Source organism: Typopeltis vanoorti, chromosome 12 (assembly GCF_054136105.1).
Source record: "Typopeltis vanoorti isolate ZY-2024b chromosome 12, IOZ_Tvanoo_1.0, whole genome shotgun sequence".
In the NCBI taxonomy this organism is placed as follows: Eukaryota; Metazoa; Arthropoda; class Arachnida; order Uropygi; family Thelyphonidae; genus Typopeltis; species Typopeltis vanoorti.
In genome coordinates, this window is record NC_143560.1 from 84,130,261 (window position 1) to 84,152,210 (window position 21,950).

The following is a 21,950-nucleotide window of genomic DNA, read 5'->3' on the forward strand; positions in this document are numbered from 1 at the left end:
CAAGAAAAAACAATGAATTGATCAGAATAAGAAATAAAATCAGACGTTTAGTGGATACAAATGAAACAGTGCAAAAGTACAGAATGAAAGAAAGAGAAAAAAAAAAAATAATGACTCAAGAGTTGTGATGTATGGAGATTCCATTATTAAAGGGGTGGTAAATGAGATTCCACAAAGTCTTCTTTCCAAGAGAGAATGTGATTGACACTCTCGATATGAAAAGTAAATGAGCTAGTGGTGGTTGTGAGAATACATGATTTGGACAGAAGGAGAATGTGAGGTTGGATGGATATTAGGAAGTTAGTGAAGAGAGTAAAAGATAATAGTGTGGTAGGAAAGGTTGGTGGTGTTGCCAAGGTGTCACAATGAGCAAGGGTAAGCAGCAATCATAAATGGTATGTTGGTAGTTTTCTGATGTGAAGGAAGCATGAAACTGTACAAAGATGATGGATTGCATTTAAATGGATTTGGTAAGATCAGAAGTAAGAGGTGATGTAAAAAAAAATCAGTATAAAGAAAAACCACATGAGGCTAAAATGCCTGTGAATATAGAGAACAGCAGTATGAGAGATGAGAGTGAGAGAACAGCAATGCAAGATGGACAGAGAAATAGAGAGAGAGAGAGAGGTGGATGGAAAAGATAACATTGCATAAACAGAGTGGATGTTAGACACAGTAGTAAATGTGTGTACATAGATTGACAGCAGAGGAATCGGATGGCCTATGACGTGAAGAGAGTAGCTGAATCTGAGAAGATAAAACAAATGGGAGCAAGTGGTGATAAAGGTGGGAGGAAATGGGCAAATGTGCAAAAATCACAACTGAGAAATGGCATGAGTAGGACTGATTAGAGATCTTAAAGTGAAATGCTGTGTTTAGAAGCATCAGATGAAATTGTTTCCCTAATTAATTTATATACCAAAAATTGTTGAATAAGTGAAACATGAGAAAGAAAATTAGAACAAAATCCTGACATGAATAGAAATGGATGGGTACAATGTCTTTTGTGAGGACAGAAGGAGGAGGAGGAGGAGAGAGTACTGTTAATGATAGCAAGGAAACTGTTCACATTATTATTATTATTATTAACATCTGACTTCCATGGAGTCAGAAATTTATCATGGAAGTACACACCATCACACACAAAGCCCATCCAACCATGACTTACACTGATTCAATGTATCTACATTCACAACACATTCAGGTAATGCATTCTACTCACCAACCATTCTCTATGCAAAGAACTTGCTCACACCTCTCTTATACAGTTTACAGGGATGGCCTCCTGTTCTATTCCCCCTTACCATTCTATGAAATTTTTTTTCCATTTTAGCCTGATAACATCCCCTAATTTATTACTTAAATTAAGGGGATATTAAATCCCACATAGTTTTAAAACCGAATAAGAAACTCAAAGATTGGAATCAGAGAGTTTCTTGCCAAATATAGTAAACTATAAAGTATCGGCGACACTAGCGTTAGCCAATGCAAGTGATCCTAGTACGTAGTACAATACCGGACGACTCGTTGCAAAGGTGGGGGAAGTTCAGATCGCTATTCTTAGGTATTTTCCATAATGTAAAAACACATTTCCTAGGAAATGTATGCTGTTATTACATTATGGAGGGAGGTCACTACCCAGACCGGTTTCAGCCTTTTTTGAGGCTTCATCAGTGAGTAGCTAGACCTAATACCAAAGTGTATAGCGAAAAGAACTTATATACTCTGCGAACGAGTTTTCCAAACAGGTGCAACCATTAAGTTACTTAAGTATAAAGAGCTAATAAGCTTCATTTCGGCAATGAAAACATTACTTAAATTAAGGGGATATTAAATCCCACATAGTTTTAAAACCAAATAAGAGACTCAAAGATTGGAGTCACCTGGTTTTCATGGGGATGAGAATTACTGGATTAGGTTCAGAGGAGATTGACTAAGGTAGTTTCTGGAATGTAGAGTATAAGGAGAAATCAAGGGAATGTCATTTGCAGAGTCTTGTGAACAGTAGGGGGGAAATACAATTGAGACATATAAGTTGGTAAATTTTTCTCTCTCTCTTCACCTCTACTCTATGAACAATACTTTCAATATCAATCCAGTATAAATTCTTTCACCAACTTATACATTTCTATCACATCAGCCAAGCTCTACAATTGGCATTCCCTCAAAATGTCTTCATAGCTATCCTTCCAGAAAGTTGATATTATCATAATTCCTCATCCCTGTATTCACTCCAAAATTTTCTCATTACTCCAAAATCCACAAACAAATTTGTGTAAAGAGTCTAAATGAAGTTTGATTAAGACCTTTGTACAATTACCTCCTTTTATCCATCAAATTTCTAATCATCATTTCAATAATGAATTGCTGTCATCGTTTTGCACAAAACTCCCACAATGTGTCCCTGAATGATTACGCTGTTCATTTGCATGAATGACATATTCAAATCTTCCTGGAAGACTTGAATTCAGTATTACTCCTCATGGTTCTTCCAAACTTTGAATCACATGCAAACAACTGCATTGCCCTTAATTAAACTCCCACTGCCCCAATGTCATTATGATCCCATACGTTAAACAGTAGTGGCTATAAAACAATTTAGATACCAAATTATTCAAATAGTAAGCTGTAAAAGACAAGTTAGATATATCATGTGAATGCATTCCTCTTGTCAAACACATCTGTTATCCAGTAATACATAAATACATAAGTAAATTCCTAAAATTTGACTTTTGCTTAAATGATAAACTCCATAGAGAACTTTCCTTCTATTAACCTAATACCCTCAACAAATTAAATGCCACTTCAGATACACAAACTAGACTGTAATTTGAAGCCTCAGTATTAATTTTAAATCCTCCCAACCATTTTGCAGCAATAACTATTTTACCCATCAACCTTTTTGAGATTTCTTAATCCTGCACTTCAACTGACTCATTAAACATCAATACGTTTTGCATAATTCTACTCAGTGCACTGATTATCACAGCAGCAGCAACAAAAACAACAACAATAATGATAATACAAAGGATGGTTTGAAAAGATCTCAGTCTAACAATGAAAAAAACGAATTTATAATTTCAAAATTATTTTTATTTTTCAACATAATCTCCATTAAGACTAATACATTTATTCCAGCGATGCTCCAGAGTCATTATCCCATCCCTGTAGTGGTTCTCAACAAGATCTTTTTTTTTTGGCGCTGAACAACTGGCTTCTGTCCACTGTTTTGACTGCTGTTTGGATTCTAGTGTGTAATGGTGAATCCAAGTCTCATCCATAGTAATAAAGAGACACACAAAATCAGTTTTATTCTTGTTAAAACACTCCAAGGACTGTTCAGACATTTTCATGCGAGTGCGGTTTTGATCTGCTGTGAGCAAGTGCGGCACCCATTTGCACAAAGCTTTTTCATTTGATTTTTCATGCAAAATATATCCTACACATTCTTTTGAAATGCCTATAGTCTCATGAATTTCACACTTTGACTCACTGGTCATCCAATACCATATCGTGCACTTGATCAATGATTTCTGGTGTTGTTACACTTTTTTGAGCATCCTTCACGTGGATCATCTTCAAGGCTGGTACGGCTGCGTTTAAACTCGGCAGCCCATTTCTTAATTCTCCAAAACAAAGGAGAAGAGTGCCCATAAACTTTTATGAACTTCGAATGAATTTCTTTTGATGTTAAACCTTCTTTTACAAAGAATTTTATAACTGCATGATACTCAATTTTATCCATTTCAAGGGATACAGACAATACTTTTTATGCTTTGACAGCTGTATAAAACAAACTACTTGATAGAATGACTTGCAATTTCACATAGATACTTATGACAGATGTACTAACTTAGAAAAAAAAAATCGTTCCGATAGCATTGTTATCTATGGTCAGGGCCGAGAACTTTTCAGACCACCTACATAATAATATAACTTTTTTTATTGTGCTGCAAGAGTTTTAATTGCTTATCTGTTTTTTTATTAATCCCATTATTTTTTTATCATTACCCATTTCACGTCACCTATCTATTATTTTATCAATCATTATTTTGTTAATCTTCCATACAACTTCATAATATAACATTTAAATTAATTTGCAAACAGCTCTTAATAGATTAAAATTAGCATTATTTCTAATCCAATGAAAATAATCTGCTTCTTCCTCTCAACACTTATTCTGATTCTAGGAGAATGAATGTCATATTCTTCTATCGCCCACAATCATGTGCAATGCTCCCCTACATCTATCTGATAAGTTCCTCTCACCAACTTATTGCTTTCAATCACATCACCTCTTTCACAAATCACTTTCCCCCCTCTACCCCCAATTTATTTCATGATCCTGACCAACTAATATTTGATATCACTTTTCAGCATTCTTCTCAATATGGCAACAATCCTCATGGTGGTAATTTTCAAAACTATTGCAGTACGGCTACTAAACTTCAACCAACACATCCTTTCTTCTCTATTCTCTTGTGTCCTGTACTTCTGTGTTTTAACTAACATTAATTATATTCTTATTCTAACTTGTAAGAATCCTATCCTTCTCAGTGTATTGACAATAATTTTTGTAACTTTCAAAACTGTTGTGACATATTCCCAAAGCTTCACCAATTTATTCACCATTCCTTCCCCTCCACAGACCCAATCTCTTACACCTCCATATCTGATTTTTGAGGATAATCTACACCTGTAGAAGTTTGCAAACTTATAATGCACTAATACTGCAGGTGGAGTATTATTTTCTGTTCCAAAGAATGAACACTGCCTATTCAAGCCATTTTGCAAGCCTCTAATAAGTATAATGAGGAAGTCTCACACCTGGGATTTCACCACCAAGTTGAGATGCCCACCCAGCCAATCAGCTGACAAGCATAAGACAACCAATTGCACCAGCACTTGAACTGACACCAAACAACACTTGAACTAATATACTCCTCTGTCTGTCCACAGCACCAACCTACTGGGATCCATCTGAACTAACATCACACCAGGCTCCTCTGCTAATTCTCTTTCCAAGTTTATATTATCTTCAGATAACTATATCTCCCTTTAAACCTCAAGTCATTGACAATTTAAAATAAACAACAATGCCACCAGAGCAAGTAGTAAGGCCCCAGATTACTACTCTCATATTCCTATTATAAACAATCTCTTCAAAACTTCCACCACCATCTCTGAAATGCAAACTCCATTTTTTTTTTTTTTTGATACCTTTGCAGAGACTCTCTCCACCCCAATCTTCTCTCCAGGGACACTCAGTTTCAGGAATTTCTCACTTCACTATCAAGCAGAGGACACTGTTAGTTCCTTCACATATACAAGTGGTGTATAGAGCCTCTGTAGCTCAGTCAGTATAGATGAAGCCCTTTTGTTGGAAAAACTTGGGTTCAATTCTCATCCATGACATGAGGAACCATCTGGTCTCTTTCAATGAAAGGTGAGTTAGCCGGTCTCATATGGAGGTAAAGGGTTTTTTTCATCTGGAAATTTGGGTTTTCATCCCTCAGAACAGGCAAACTGGCCCGTGAACACACAAGGATCTACATTCAAAAATACATACTTAAAAACCTTCATTTGGAGGGCTCAGTCAGTCCTAAGGGATGAATGAGGAAAATTGGGGGAATTCCACACGACAACAACAAGTGATGTATCCCATTCCCATTTTAGTTACACAACCTTATCAACATCAAGCTTATCTGTTGTTGATAAAGCTGCTGAGTTATATTATTATATTTTTAATTATTCATTAATTTTATTAATACATTTTTTATTAATTTTAAAAAGCTTCATTTAAATTAAAATTCATTGAACAATAATAGACCCAATTTTATTATAGAAATATGCCAACTTACTTTTATGCTTTTCAAAACAGTGCTATTCTGTTCACTTGATCTTGCTAAACGAGCATTTATTTCATTCAAGAGACTCTGAAATTGAAGTCCATCTTCATCAACTAATGTGAGGGCAGTAATATTTACTTTACCATACTTGAAATCTTCTGTGTCTATTGTGTGAAGATCCTGTAAGAATAAAAAATGCAAATGTAATGATTCAATAGCAAACACAAATTACTTTCATGTAATAATTCTTTATATAAATAATGAAGTAATCTCTATTGATCCAACATAAATTAAGTTATCAGTTCGGATAAAACTAGACATAAAGCACAATGCTAGCATAGCTGCTTTAGTGTTTGTGGCCATTATAAAAAAGCATATATCATTAATATGATCTGTTTTAAGAGGCAGTGTTAACTACGCTACCGGCCAAGATGCCTATAGACGTCAAGGTTATCGTGGATGCGAAGTGCATATTAAAATTGTAATACCATTGATATTACATTGAAATATATGATGGATACAAAGTGTATGAGGATGCATATTTGATCCATAATGGCCAGTAAGGTGGTTAAGACCATTCTTGTAAAAAATAATAAAAAATGTAGTAATTAACTTTGTGTGTGTGTGTGTGTGTGTGTGTGTGTGTGTGTGTGTGTGTGTGTGTGTGTGTGTGTGTGTGTGTGTGTGTGTGTGTGTGTGTGTTGTTAAGATGCATGAAAATTTTTTAAAAATTGCAATGAATTCACTCATACCTTTCATAATAAAATGCTTACGGAATGATGCTGAACTAAAAGAAGTGTGAAGCTAAGTAGTAAGATTCCAATGAAAGAACTAAGTGACATTGCAACATTCTTTCAAACTCACTAGGAGTTTTGAAAAAATGTTCTGGCATGGGCCAAAATTAGATCACATATATATTACTGTATAGTTTTCAGAGGAATTAGGATGTACTAGAAAGGGTCTGGAGATGATCAACTAAGGTGGTTTCTTGTCTCTAGAATGTTAAATAAACACACGCGCGCACGCGCACGCACGCACGCGCACACACACACACACACACACACAGAGAGAGAGAGAGAGAGCCTCATGGATAGGAGGAGAAGATGGGAATATATAATTGAGACATATAAGGTAATAAGTGATTGTCATCAGATTAATGTGGAAGAGATTTTTCATAGAAAGTAAGAGACAATGGAAGAACAAGAGGCTATTCCTGGAAGATGTATAAGGAGGGTATGAGCAGGAGAGTAAGGAGTAGATTTTGTGTATATGGAAAACAGTCTACTATTTTTGATTCTGGTCTTCAGGGTATTGAGTGCATGAGAAAATCATGGAAGGGATACAGAAGTGAATAACTACGATGATATGGGAGGAGATACCCGGGAGTACTGAGTAAAAGAACTCAGGGAATGTGGACTAAAAATACTAGTGAAAATGTATAAGGAGGAGAGGGGCAATAATCTTGGCAACATATGTAGTAAAGTGATTTTACAGAATGAAAGAGGATGAAATTTTTCAGTATGTGGCAAGAGAAAAAAACAATAGGTGTCATCAATGGAAGGTGATTAGAGCCAGGTATGAGAGCTAGAATTTTCTCTTGGAGAATGGTGGGTGGAATGGACTACCAGTGAGAATGGTCAGTGCATCATCTCTGAACAAGCTTATGGAGAGGTACAATAAAAGGTTGGGTAGGACTCCCATGGTGAGTTTTCTTTAAAGAAGTTCCCATATAATAAAAATTACATTCTAACATTTTTATATTATACTTGATAAGAAATTACATTCTTGTTATCATTCCTATTTTATCTATGAAATGAAACAATAAGAGTTTAGCCATGAAATATCTTCACAACATGCTTTTCAGCATATTTAACAACTTGTTTCACTGCACGCTACAAATTACCCATACGTATAATATAATCATTGTTTTCCTGAAGAAATAAACATTGACTGATTCAACCAGAGAGGCATGTGGTGAGGTTGTCTGCAAGGATAGAAAAATCCAACTCCATGGTGGACACAGGAAGTTAAAGAGGCAGTGAAGGAAAAGAAGACAGCATATCAAAATTTCCTGGCAAATAAGTCAGCTTGTGCTCTTGGAGAATACAGAGACAAATGTAAGAAAGCTAAACACTGTATAAAACTAGATAAACAAAAGTCATGGGAAGACTTTGGTAAGAACATAGAAAATAAATATCAAGAAGGTGGCAAGATATTCTGAAGGTTGTTGAAAAAACTCAGAAATGGAGGAAAGAGTGCTGCAAAAGAAATTACACATGATAAAGGTGACATGAAAACTGGAGAAAAAGATATCTTTGAGATATGGAGTAATTACTTCAAAAAATTGTTAAATGAAACAAGCAGTGACAGCACAGTGGTAAAAAACATTCAACAGGCAGACAGTCAGGAATACATATCAATACTTGAAGTAGAAAAAGCCATCAAAGGCCTGAAATGTGGAAAGGCAGCAGGAGTTGATAATATTCAACCAGAAATACTCAAGTAGTCTTACAGTGGCTGCACTGTATAGTTCAGAAGGCCTGGACAGAGGGACGAATTCCAGATGATTGGAGTAGAGCTCTCATAGCATCCATATATAAAAAGGGAAATAAAACTGAATGTGAAAATTACAGAGGTATTTCTCTATTGAGTGTTCCTGGTAAGAGTTATGCAGGATTGATGGATAGGCGAATTGATAAGTGCCTTAGAAGATAGAAATATCAGATCTGATAATTTTGAAGTCTCTCGCTATGTAGATGAAGCAAACACATCATCTACATAACGTAACCACAATAAGGACTTGTATGTCGTTGTGGTAAATATTTTGTTTTCAAAGTGGTCCATGTAAAAATTTGCTAACAGGGGAGAGAGAGGGGGGGGGAACCCATAGCAGTACTATTAATGGTACTGCTATGGGTTCCCCCCCTCTCTCTCCCCTGTTATCATGTTCCCCACCCCTGTTAGCAAATTTTTACATGGAACACTTGGAAAACGAAGTACTTACCACAGCTACATACAAGCCACAAGTGTGGTTATGCTATGTAGATGATGTGTTTGCCATCTGGCCCCATGGACAAGACACTTTGGATGCTTTTGTCACCTACCTAAACGGCCAACACCCCAAAATTCACTTCACAGTAGAAAAAGAATCAAATAACTGTTTACCATTTCTTGGCACATTAGTCACCCACCTTTCAGATGGATCACTATCTTTTTCTATTTACAGAAAGCCTACACACACACACACACACACACAGGAAGATAACTACATAAACAATCACATCATCATCCAGTCCAACAGTACGGCATTTTAAAAGCACTTACACACAGAACCAGAGCCATTTGTTCTAACGATATAGCTCTGACCACTGAACTCCAATACCTGCGCCATACGTTCTTAGCCAATGGCTACAATCCCTACAAAATATATAAAATACTATATAGGATCATTACTCTGCCCTCCCCCTAATACACAAGAATACAACATGACCATTTCTATTCCCCATATCAGAGGTACATCGGAAAAGATAGCCAAAGTATTGTTGAAACATGGCCTTCGTACCACTTTCAAACCTCATGTCAAGCTGGCAACTCTGATCTGCTTGCCTAAGGTTAAACTTCACCCTTTAGCACACCCAGGAGGGTATGAAGTTCCTTGTGACTGTGACTTGGTCTATTATGGGCAAACAGGAAGATCAGTGAACATCTGCCTGGAAGAACATGAAAGATACATTCGCTACTATTACTATGGCAAGTCGGAACTGGCAGACCACGCTTTGGACACTTCTTCACACAGTATTAGATGGAGGAAAACGAATGTGCTATTTAGGAGTCGTTATAGATCTGAAAGATTATTTTCTGAGTCAGCAATGGCTTTGAAGAATTCTCCCAACCTTAACAAATATTAAATTGTCAAAAATTTGGGAGACGGTTATCCTAAGAAAAACTCCTGGATAGCTGCTGTTTTTTTAATATTATTATTATTATTATTGTTGTTGTTCCGGGAAACTCCAAGGAGTCGACAGACTCATCGAGGGAGGCCCTAACATCATGTCAAGAACAACTATTCAACATTCACACAGTATCCATCATACCTTGCCTTGAGCTCATTCACGGTCGTAGCACCCACAACAGACTCTGGAAGCTTATTCCACTCATTTATCACTCTCCAAGTAAAGAACCTAGCTCTAACACCCTTGTCAACCACGCTCTTGCCCAGCTTCCATTCACGGCCCCTAGTCCTCCCACCACCAGTCATATTTTCAAAAATATCTTCTGGATCAATCTTATAAATTTTTTTTTTTTAATCTTATAAATTTTTTTTTTTTTTTTTCCGTTAGAGGGCGCCAAAAATAGGACTTTAGATCTTTTGTCTTTTGCAATTATATTGTTTCACTCACTCACTGTTGCGTATACAAGTGTGTTGTTCTCTGATGATGGTGAGTTGAAAATCAGCGAAATATAAGCATTAATAAAACATCTTTGTGATAAAAGAGTGTGTGATGTTGTTAATACCATGAAAAATAAGTCATGAACAACTCAAAGAAAAATGGAGAGATTGATGCTAGGCATCACATTAAAAGATAAGATGTGAAACACCTGGATAAGAAGCCAGACTCATATTGCTGACATCATTCTTCACCAAAAGTGATTAAAATGGAAATGGCCAGACATTCCCCATATCAGAGGTACATCGGAAAAGATAGCTAAAGTATTGTTGAAACATGGCCTTCGTACCACTTTCAAACCTCATGTCAAGCTGGCAAATCTGATCTGCTTGCCTAAGGATAAACTTCACCCTTTAGCACACCCAGGAGGGTGTGCTAAAGGGTGAAGTTTATCCTAAAGGGTGTGCCGAGGGCATCCTAAAAGAAGGTGGAGTGATAAATTGTCAAATTTTGTTGGGGAAAATCAAAGATGATAAAGGTGACATGAAAACTGAATATAAGGATATATTATTATTATTATTATTATTATTATTATTATTAAACAAGACCTCATGGAGTCAAAGACTCATCTAGGAGGTCCTTTTATCTCACACACACATCTCATCATACCGGGTCTTAAACACATTCAAACTCCCTGCAGACACCACACTCTCAGGCAAGGCATTCCAATCATTCACAACTCTGCACGAAAAAAACCTGCCTCTCACTCCCCTACTCACACCCTCTTTATACAGTTTCCAGGGATGACCTCTGGTTCTCCCCTGATCTCCCACTATTCTCTGTAGAACTTCTCCACCATTGATCCTATAACAACCCCTTACCAACTTGTAGGTCTCTATCATATCTCCCCTCTTCCTTCTCTCCACTAGACTCTGCAAATTACATCTTTTCAATCTTTCCTCATACTCGACATTCCAGAGGTCAGAAACTACCTTAGTCAGTCGCCTTTGGACCCTTTCCCACATCTCTTCATCCTTCTGAAAACCAGGTGACCAAATATCCTAGATGTCCTGGAGCCATTACTTTGAAAGACTGCTAAATGAACCAAGCAGTAACATAACCATACTAGAAAATTTTCAAGAGGAATGCAAAGAGGTGTACATATCAATACTTGAGGTAGAAAAAGCTGTCAAAAACTTGAAATGTGGAAACACAGCTGGAGTACATGATATTAACCAGAAATTCTTAAGTCTGTAGATATAAAAGTTTTACAGTGGCTATACTGCATAATTTAGAGGGCCTAGGTAGAAGGTCAAATTCCAGATGATTGGAGCAGAGCTCTCATAGTACCCATCCATAAAATAGGAAATAAAGCTGAATGGAAAATTACAGAGGAATTTCTCTACTATGTGTTCCAGGTAAGATTTATGGAAGCATACTTGAAAAGAGGTTGAGAAACATTTTGGAAGACAAACTTGGAAAAGAACAAGCTTGATTCAGGCCAAATATAGGTTGTCGAGATCAGATTTTTACTTTAAGAGAAATAGCTGAGAAATCATAGGAATATGATAAGGATCTGTACTTAAGTTTTGTAGATCTGGAAAAGGCATACCACAAGGCACCCAGAGAAAATCTTTTCGAAATACTTCAGTTATATGGGGTAAATGGAACATTATACATTATATATATATATTTAAGTTGTCAGTCAGCAGTTAGAATTCAAGGAAATATAGGAAGATGGTTTGACACAAAATCAGGGTTAAGACAATAATGCACATTATCTCTGCTCTTATTCATCATCTATATGGATCACATTATGAATGAAAGTGGCTTTAGGCCTAATATTAGAATTGGAGATGTCAAATGTAGATCTACTTTATTCAGATGATGTACTCCAAAACACATCTAGCACAAGTCTCCAGGATTCTCTGACTAAATTGAATAACAGCTGTAACAAATTTGGCATGAAAATCAGCAATAAAAAGACCAAAATTATGAAAATAAGCAGTAACATAGAAAACTTCAGCTGCATTCTGAATTGAGATCCTATGATGTGCCTAACTAGCTGAAATATTTAAAATATTTCAGCTAGTTAGGCACAGTTTTTAGTGAAGATGGCAGATTAAATCTTTGGAAATAGACAACAGAATATGCAAAGCTGTATGGTGGGTAGCTAGCTGAATAATTTATATGGAATAAGAGAGAATTTAGTTGAAACACCAAACTAACAGTATTCAAAACAGTGTTTAAACCAGTTTTAAGTTAAGAATCTGAGAGATGGGGTTAGAAATAAAGCACTTGATCAAAGACTAGAGACCACAGATATGCAGTTCTGAGAAAAATTAGGGGAGTGAACTGATGGTATCAATGGCAGAATCTTATTAAAAATGAAGATTAGGAAGGAATTGATATTATTAGCATTCAAGTAAATGTCAGCAGAGCTGATTTAAGTGGTATGGCCAATTAAATAGAATGGGGTTCCTCTGGCAGAAAAGAGACCTAGAGGAAGACCACAATGTAGGTGGATTGATTCAGTTAGAAATGCCTTAGAAGCACAAAATGTTAGATATAACAATATTGGAGATCTCATAAGTAATAGACTGATTTGGAGGGAAAGTGTTGAGGAAAATTGGCAATCTTAGGGATACATATCAGGAGATTCATGATGATGATGATAATAATTCATATGAGGTCTGATGAAGGCCTTATACAGTAGGACCATAACGTCTATTTCCACATGCCAAGACTTGGGCATCATTGCCATTAACCAATATGAAGACCACAACTTGTGCAATATGGTCCTTGAACTTCAGGACCTTCTCCATCATCACTTTCAAATCTCTCATCTCCTCTACCACTATCTAATTTTCCCCACCATATGTATCCTTTGCATCCCATCATTCCTTACTGAGTTTAAGAACCTTAGAGAGAACCTATCAGAACTTTAAACTTTTGCAGCACTGTGGTATGTTCAACTTACCTGTCCACTCATACAATTATTCAAGTTCTCCATTAAAGCCACATTATCTGCTTGACTCCACATTGTTCTCCCAAATTTTGCATCATCTGCAAATAGTTCAATATCACTAGTCAAACCCAACCAATAATGATATACAAGTTGAACAATGGCCTCGATAGAAACCCCTGTGGCATACTACTAGTAACTTTCCTCTTTCGGAATACCGCATCCCCCATATACAATTTGTGATAACTATCTGACAGCCAATCACCAATCCAACTTGCTACTCTGTTATCCAATCTCATCCATTTCAAGTTATTTAATAGCCTGTCATGTGGCAGTTTATCAAAAGCTTTTGCAAAATCTAAGAATATCACTGTATGCACATCTCTCTTGTCCAATACATTCTACACCTGTTATAGTACATTAGTAAGTTTGTAAAACATGATCGCCCTTCAACAAACCTATACTGACAATCACAGAAGATACTGCTGTTATCAACCTATTCCTCTATCCTAGTTATCACTAATCTCTCCAATACTTTAACCACTACTCCAGATATAGAGATTGGCGTATAATTTTTAGCCACTGCCTTATCACCACCTTTATACAGTGGAACAATTTTACCATCTTTTCACTCTGTGCTGTTATAAGACTCTTATTAAACAGGCATGCCAATGCTACTGCCAATTCCCAAGAATTCCCTTAAGACATGTGGTGATATGCCATCAAATCCTATTGCCTTATTGACATCAAGCTTATTTAATTTCTCATTTCTTATCTCTCATCTGAGAGTGTGGTGTCTGCAAGGAGTTTGAATGTGTTCAATGCATGGTATGAGCTGTGTGTGTGTGATAAAAGGACCTCCCAGATGAGTCTTTGATGCCATGAGGTCTTGGGGTAATAATAATAATAATTATTATTATATACCTCCTGCTCGCTCACCATTAAAGCTATCCTGTTCTATTTCCTCTATACTTGAGCTTCTCGTGATTTCACCCTAACAAGGATGAAACACCTTTATAAATTGCTCACTGAATATCTCAACTATGCCCTGTGCAGTGGTTTGTATTCTCTCATCTCCATCCATTAATATCATACCATAATCATTCTTCCTTCTACCTGCATATATCTGAAAACTCTCAACAGTTTTTCTTGGCCTGATTTGCTAATTTCTTCTTATACTGCATTGTGTTGTTCTAATTAACTTAGTCACCTCCCTGGTCTGCCCTTTATACTCCTCATGAAATTAACCATTACTATTATTCATCTTGTGCTGTCTTCTCAATATCCTTTTCTTCCAGATTTTGTGCTATCCCTTTATTCAATTATTTGAAACCTACCTTATTCAGCCTCTTAATCTTTGGAATATATCTGCACAAATAATGTTAAATATCTCTTAGTAATTCATATGCAGCACTCATCTCTTTACTGCTTAACTCCTCATTTCATACTATAGCTCCAGGCCTTCTAGCTCCTTGTGGAACTACACCATTACTAGACTTGTAGTTCCACATACATCCTTTCCTCAGAGAAGTCTTCATATGGCTGGCCGCCCCCAAGATTTACTCTTAACAAATGGGAGTGGAGGGGGGGGGATGTGACACCCTACTCAAAATCGCATTGTTCCAATGAACTCTATGTCTAGTGTTGATGGCATGCTCTACAAGTCCAGAATGTTCATGTTCAAGGTATTGAATATACAACTTGTGTTCTTCCTGTTTGTCCGAAATAAGATAACCCAATAAAATAACCACAAGAGCAAGGAATCTGGTAGACATCTGGATAACTGAGATGTGGAAGGTTGTCCTTTGGAGAAGTGAGAAAGGTAGTGATTTTTCTGTGGGTCGAAAGGCAACAAAAATATTTATTGGTTTTAAAACTTTTGCTATGTGTTCACTAATGCCTTGTACATAAGGGATAGGAATATGCGTTATTTCTTCTGTATTTGAAGAGGAAGATATATTAAAACTACTTAAAGCTCTTTTGATAAAAGAATTCTTATATACATTAGACAGAAAAGAGGAAATAATATATTGCAATTCTTTTTGTAATAGTTCCTCTGAAGAACAAAAGGAGTGGGCCCAATAAACCAGTGTTTTAATAGTTCCCACCTTTTGACTGAGATGGTGATGAGATTCAGCATGGATATAATTATTATTATTATTATTATTATTATTACGGGTATCTCCATGGAGTCAGTAGACTCATCGCGGGAGACTCAAACTAGCAAAACAATATCTGTCATATCTCTTCTTGAATTCATTTACAGACGAAGAGCTCACAACTAAGTCAGGCAATGAATTCCACTCGTTCACCATTCTCAGGCAAAAAACCTTGTTCTGAACACCTTTGTTAACCACACTCTTCTTTAATTTCCAGAGATGACCTCTTGTTCTTCCATCACTATCACACAGCTGAAACAATTACAGATAGAGTAGTCATCAATGTTTCCGGCAGTCCACTAACAGACAGTGAACATCTTGTTTTATCAAAAGGACATAATTTCACCATTGCTCCGAATAAGGTACCCCTGATGGATATTTTTCATAGTACAGACAGAGGTATTCGATATTTATCCCAAAAAACAGCTAACAGGACACGTTTTAAATATGCAAAAATTCTTATCAGTTTTAATGCAAAGCCTCCACGTCCTAACCTATCTTACTCTGAATTAAAAGCACTGAAATCACAGAAGAATATTAATAATAATTTAATTATTATGAAAGATGACAAAGGGAAGGCTGTAGTTATTCAAGATGGAAGAGAATATGAGAGAAAAATGTCTCTACTGCTCCGCAACTATTCAACTCAAGGCACCTCACATTGGATCCTACCAGGAGTCAATTAAAAAGACTTAATTCTGTTACTGATAATTTATCTATGTGGGATGAGGATCAAAAGAAAAACTTAAAACCTCTTTCAGTCGTCCACCTATGAATGGTCTTCCAAAAGTTCATAAACCAGGCATTCCGTTAAGACCAGTTGTAGACTGTATAGGTTGTCCCACTTGCAAAATTTCAAAATTTTTATCAAATTTATTCTTCTTCAACTAGAACTGCTATTTATATAAAAAAATTCTTTGGATTTCAAAAATAAAATTTCAGGTCTCCATTTGGATGTTTCGGATATTATGATTAGTTTAAATGTTTTTTCATTATTTACCAATGTTCCTTTATCTGACACTATTGAATTACTGCAACAAGAATTTCCTTCAGACATTGTTAAAATATTGATTTTTTAATGCATTCTGGTTATTTTTCCTTTAAAAACAAGTTGTATCAACAAACTGAAGGAACAGCAATGGGCAATCTTATTTCTCCTGCTATTGTCAACTTCTTTATGGAGCACTTTTAACAACATATTTTTGACAACATTTCACCTAGACCTACTCATTGGTTCAGATATGTAGATAACATTTTTGCTATCTGGAACGGCTCTTCTGATGAATTACAACAGTTTCTCTCTAAATTAAATGCACTTCATCCAAGGATCCAGTTCACCCAGTTCAACCTACTTCTACTACCCTATAGTAGAAGTAAATAAGCAGTTAGCCTTTTTAGATCTTTTAATTCTTCACCAACCAGATAGTAACCTACATTTCTCAGTCTATAGGAAGAAGACTCATACAGGCCATTATCTCCATGCTGAATCTCATCACCATCTCAGTCAAAAGGCAGGAACTATTAAAACACTGATTCATTGGGCCCACTCCTTTTGTTCTTCAGAGGAACTATTACAGAAAGAATTGCAATATATTATTTCCTCAACACAAGACACAGAGTTCACTGGAACAAAACAAAAGTCATTCACAAAAGTTGGTTCCTCATGGAACAGCTTTACAAAGAAACATATGAAACGTCACTTCACTTTCCTAACTTAAACAGATCCGATGGTTTATGTCTATCCCCTATGTGGAAGATATTTTTTAAATCAGCTAATCTTTCCTAACTTTTTAATTGTGTGTGCGCGTGTGTGTGTGTGTGTTATTTTTTAAACAAGTAAGGAAACTTAATGACATTTTTTTAGTTATCTTACATTAACTACTTAGGTGGTACCGTTTGGAATTGTCAGCTATTGTTTGATTAGCCTTTTTAATGTACTGAAGATGCCTGTGATACTCAGGCAAAAATTCCACTAATAAATAATATTTTACATGAGTTAATACAGTTATTATAATTTTAAGTAAGTAAAATGGCATGCAAATTTCTGGAAATTTAACAACAGCCTCATGTGAGCTGATTCCAGCACATCATTGACTGTTAGTGAACAGTTAGAATTAAGGAGGCACAGGATGATGATTTGATGTAAATTTGGGTTTACAACAAGGATGCACATTATCTCCATTGTTATTCATCATCTATATGGATCACATTATGAAGGCCTGAGCACATTGGGCCTGATATCAGAATTGGAGATACTCAACTCAATTTGTTACTTCATGCAGATAATATTGTACTGCTAAAAAAATCCCAGTGGAAGTCTGAATGATTCCATAACTTAACTGAATAATAGCTATAACAAATTTGTTATGAAAATCAGCAATAAAAAGACAAGGATGATGAAAATAGGCAGAAATACTAAAAACAATGACTACATCCTGAAAAGAGAACCCATAGAACAAGTAAAATATTTCAGGTATTTAAGCACAATTTTTAGTGAAGATACAAACTAAATATGAAAATAAACAACATAATTGTCAAATCTGGTCTAGTAAGAGTCACCTGAATAAATTTCTAGGGAATAAGAGAGAATTAGTGAAAACCTAAACTAGCCGCATGCAAGAAACTATACAAACCAATTTTAACTTATGGAACTGAGAGCTGGGCTAGAAATGAAACACTGGATCAAAGGCTGGAGACCACAGATATGAAAAATCTGATCCTGAGAAAAATTACGAGAATGAAAAGATGGCATCAACAGCAGAACCAAAATAAAAATGTGGATATTAATGACATTCAGGAATGAATGAAAGAAAAACCATACCATCTTAGATTAGCTCTAAGTTGGTATGGTCACTTAAACAAAATGGAAGAGGAAAGGAAAGTCGTGCACATCAAAGTTGAAATTGAAGCTGAGTTGCATCGAAGAGTTTCAATTCGAATTATTCATTTTGCCTACAGATGGCATCCTAGGACTATTGGCCACTATCATGTAATCTATGTCGGGTATTGGGCATCCATTGCATAGTTTGTTTATTAGGAAAGCAAAATGGTACTTTCCAAGCAGCAACGAGTTGTTATTTTGGAACGTTATTTTTCTGACGTTCTTATGCAAATGTTGTGGAGGAGTTGTCTCAGAAGTATCCTGACTCCGAAATTCCTCAAAATTTGACAATTATGACATTAATCAAATGCTTTTGGGGAGACCGGATCAGTTGCAGACAAATAGCAGCTTGTAAAACCTTCTATTCTGACTGAGACTAAAGTGACTGTGGTACACAACGTTCACCTTCAAAGAGTCTTAGAAAACTCTCTGCAAAGATAGGTATGTCATATGGTAGTACTTGGAGAGCCATGAAACAATTAAAGCATCGTTCATACCTTTATGTTCATGAATTGATGCCACTGGATAAGGAAAAACTTGTTTAATGTAGGTGGTTTTGATCTGTTGAAGAAAAATGAAAATTCTCTGAAATTTTTCAGAGAATATAAGAGCACAGGGGTGCTTAAGGGTCAAAGCTGTATAACTGAGAGGAGACCACCACATAGCCTTTAAAGGAATGCGGAGAACCGACCAGGGCTTCTGACCTAATGTCCAATCCTCACCTTCTCGTGGTGCACCCTGTTGGGTATCTACTTGGATACTGAACGAAAGAGGATGGGCTGGCAATTTGGGATTTAGCCGACCAAATTGTATTCTTATTGGTTAAACCAAAATAAAAATAAAAAAAATGATGGTATAACATGACAGATTTTCATGCCGGCTGGGGCGTCGCCCGGTTAAACAAGGCCCCCGTTGTTTTCGCCAAGGAACCAGGGTGAACAGCGAAAAGTCAGCTACTGGAACAAATCTGAAAACAAACCCCAACTCAACGTCACCAGAGTTAAAGATCAGTACTATCAATGTAAGAAGCCTGAATGGCAAAGAAATGGAGCTAGCTGAGGAATTAGATGTACCAGATCGACATAATAGGGGTGACTGAAACAAAAAAGACCAAAACTGGTGAGATCTTTCTGAGCAATAAATACAAAATGTTATATTCAGGCAATGACAATCAAGGAAAAGAAGGAGTAGCCATAGTATTCAACACAAAATACGAGGCTAATCTTCTTGAATGGCAGTCAGTCTCAAGTAGAGTAATGTGGGCAACTATGAAAATGGGGAACTGGACAATGAGACTTATTTGTGCCTATGGTCCCACAGAAGGTTCTACTAAGGTAGAAGTGGAGGAGTTTTTTGAGGCTTTAGAAAAAGCAACTGACACAATGAAAAATGAAAAGTTGGTCCTTGTTGGGGATCTAAATAGCAGAGTAGGAAATGATTGTGAGACATACAAAAATATTTTGGGAAAATTTGGAGAAAAGAGCAAAGCTAATAATAATGGCAAATATCTGTTGGATTTCTGCTCAGTACATGGACTAGTTATTACTAACACCATGTTCCAACATAAAAATGTGCACAAATTCACATGGAGAGAAGAGACTAGGAATAAGAAAAGTCTCATTGACTATGTTATTGTTGATAGTGATGTTTTCTCCCTGGTGCAGGACACCAGAGTGTACAGAGGATTTGAAATTGGAAGTGATCACTATTTAGTCTTGAGCAGGATAAAATTGAATTTAATATTGAAAAGAATAACACGTAAGAAAGTTTTAAAGCGAATAAAAGTTGAGCAGCTCTCAGATGTGAACTGTAGACTAAAATACACAAAGATTATTGAAGAAAAAAATGAAAGAGTTTGAGAACAGGAATCAAACTTTGGAGATTCAGTGGCAAACTCTGAAGAAAACATGGTGAGGTTGTCTGTAAGGATAAAAAAATCAGAACTCCCTGGTGGAGTTCTGATTTTTTTCTGATTTTCTGATTCTCACTGCCTCTTTAACAGGAAGTTAAAGAAGCAGTGAAGGAAAAGAAGAAAGCATATCAAAAATTCCTGTCAAATAAGTCAGCTTGTGCTCTTAGAGAATATAGAGACAAATGCAAGAATGCTAAACACTGTGTGAAACTAGCTATACAAAAGTCATGGGAGGACTTTGGCAAGAATATAGAAAATAAATATCAAGAAGGTGGCAACATATTCTGGAGGTTGCTGAAGAAGCTTAAGAATGGAGGAAAGAGTGCTGTAAAAGGAATTAGAGATGATAAAGGTGACATGAAAACGGTTGAAAAAGATATCCTTGAAGTATGGAGTAATTACTTTGAAAAACTTCTAAATGAAACAAGCAGTGATGACAGCACAGTGGTAAAAAACACTGACCAGGCATGCAGTCAGGAATACATATCCATACTTGAAGTAGAAAAAGCCATCAAAGGCTTGAAATGTGGAAAGGCAGCAGGAATAGATGATATTCGACCAGAAATGCTGAAGTATGTTGGTATAAGAGTCTTACAGTGGCTGCACTGCATAGTTCAGAAAGCCTGGACAGAGGGACGAATTCCCGATGATTGGAGTAGAGCTCTCATAGTACCCATATATAAAAAGGGAAATAAAACTGCATGTGAGAATTACAGAGGTATTTCCCTACTGAGTGTTCCTGGCAAGATCTATGCAAGTATACTTGAGAAACGGTTGAGAAGAATTGTGGAAGAAAAGCTTGGTGAAGAACAAGCTGGATTCAGGCCAAATAGAGGCTGTCAGGATCAGATCTTCACTTTACGACAAATAGTCGAGAAAGCATGGGAATATAACAAAGATCTGTATTTAAGTTTTGTCGATTTGGAAAAGGCATATGACAAGGTGCCAAGAGAGAAGCTATTCAATACACTGCAGTTATATGGCGTCAATGGGGCATTATATCAAGCAATATTTAGTCTTTATTTGAGTTGTAAGTCAGCAGTTAGAATTGAAGGAAGTACAGGAAGATGGTTTAATGTTAAATCTGGTGTGAGACAAGGATGTTCATTATCCCCTCTGTTATTCATTATCTATATGGATCACATTATGAAGGAAAGTGTTATTAAACATGATATCAAAATTGGAGATGTTAATGTCGGCTCTTTGCTTTATGCAGACGATGTTATACTTCTAAATAAATCTGCTACAAGTCTGCAAGATTCTCTGACTAAATTGAATAGCTGTTGTAATAGATATGGTATGAAGGTCAGCAATAAAAAGACAAAGACAATGAAAATAGGCAGAATCATTGAAAATGTCAACTGTGTTGTGAATGGAGAACCTGTGGAACAAGTAAAACATTTCAGCTATTTAGGCATGATTTTTACTGAAGATGGTAAACTAAATATAGAAATAGACAACAGAATCAGCAAAGCTGGTATGGTGGGAAGTCAATTGAATAAATTCATATGGAATAAGAGAGAAATTAGTCGGAACACTAAATTAGCTGTATACAAGACAGTGTTCAAACCAGTTTTAACTTATGGATCTGAGAGCTGGGTCAGAAGTAAAACACTTGACCAAAGACTAGAGACCACAGATAATAGATATAGTATCTGTAATAGATACCATATCTTACAGATATGAGAGTCCTAAGAAAGATTATAGGCGTGAACAGATGGCATCAATGGCAATATCATATTAAAAACGAGGATATTAGGAAAGAACTTGACACTGTCAGCATCCATGAGTGTGTT

The 21,950-nt window shown here is 36.2% G+C and overlaps 1 protein-coding gene across 1 annotated transcript in view; it reads right to left on the bottom strand.

Moving 5' to 3' along the window:
* LOC150100948 (glutamate receptor ionotropic, kainate 2-like) overlaps positions 1–21,950 on the bottom strand; it is a 369,413-nt gene that overhangs the window by 183,281 nt on the left and 164,182 nt on the right. The window contains exon 6 of the mRNA XM_090401147.1: positions 5,862–6,029. Within this exon, the coding sequence (XP_090257273.1) occupies positions 5,862–6,029 (168 nt within the window). The remainder of the gene's footprint in view (positions 1–5,861; positions 6,030–21,950) is intronic.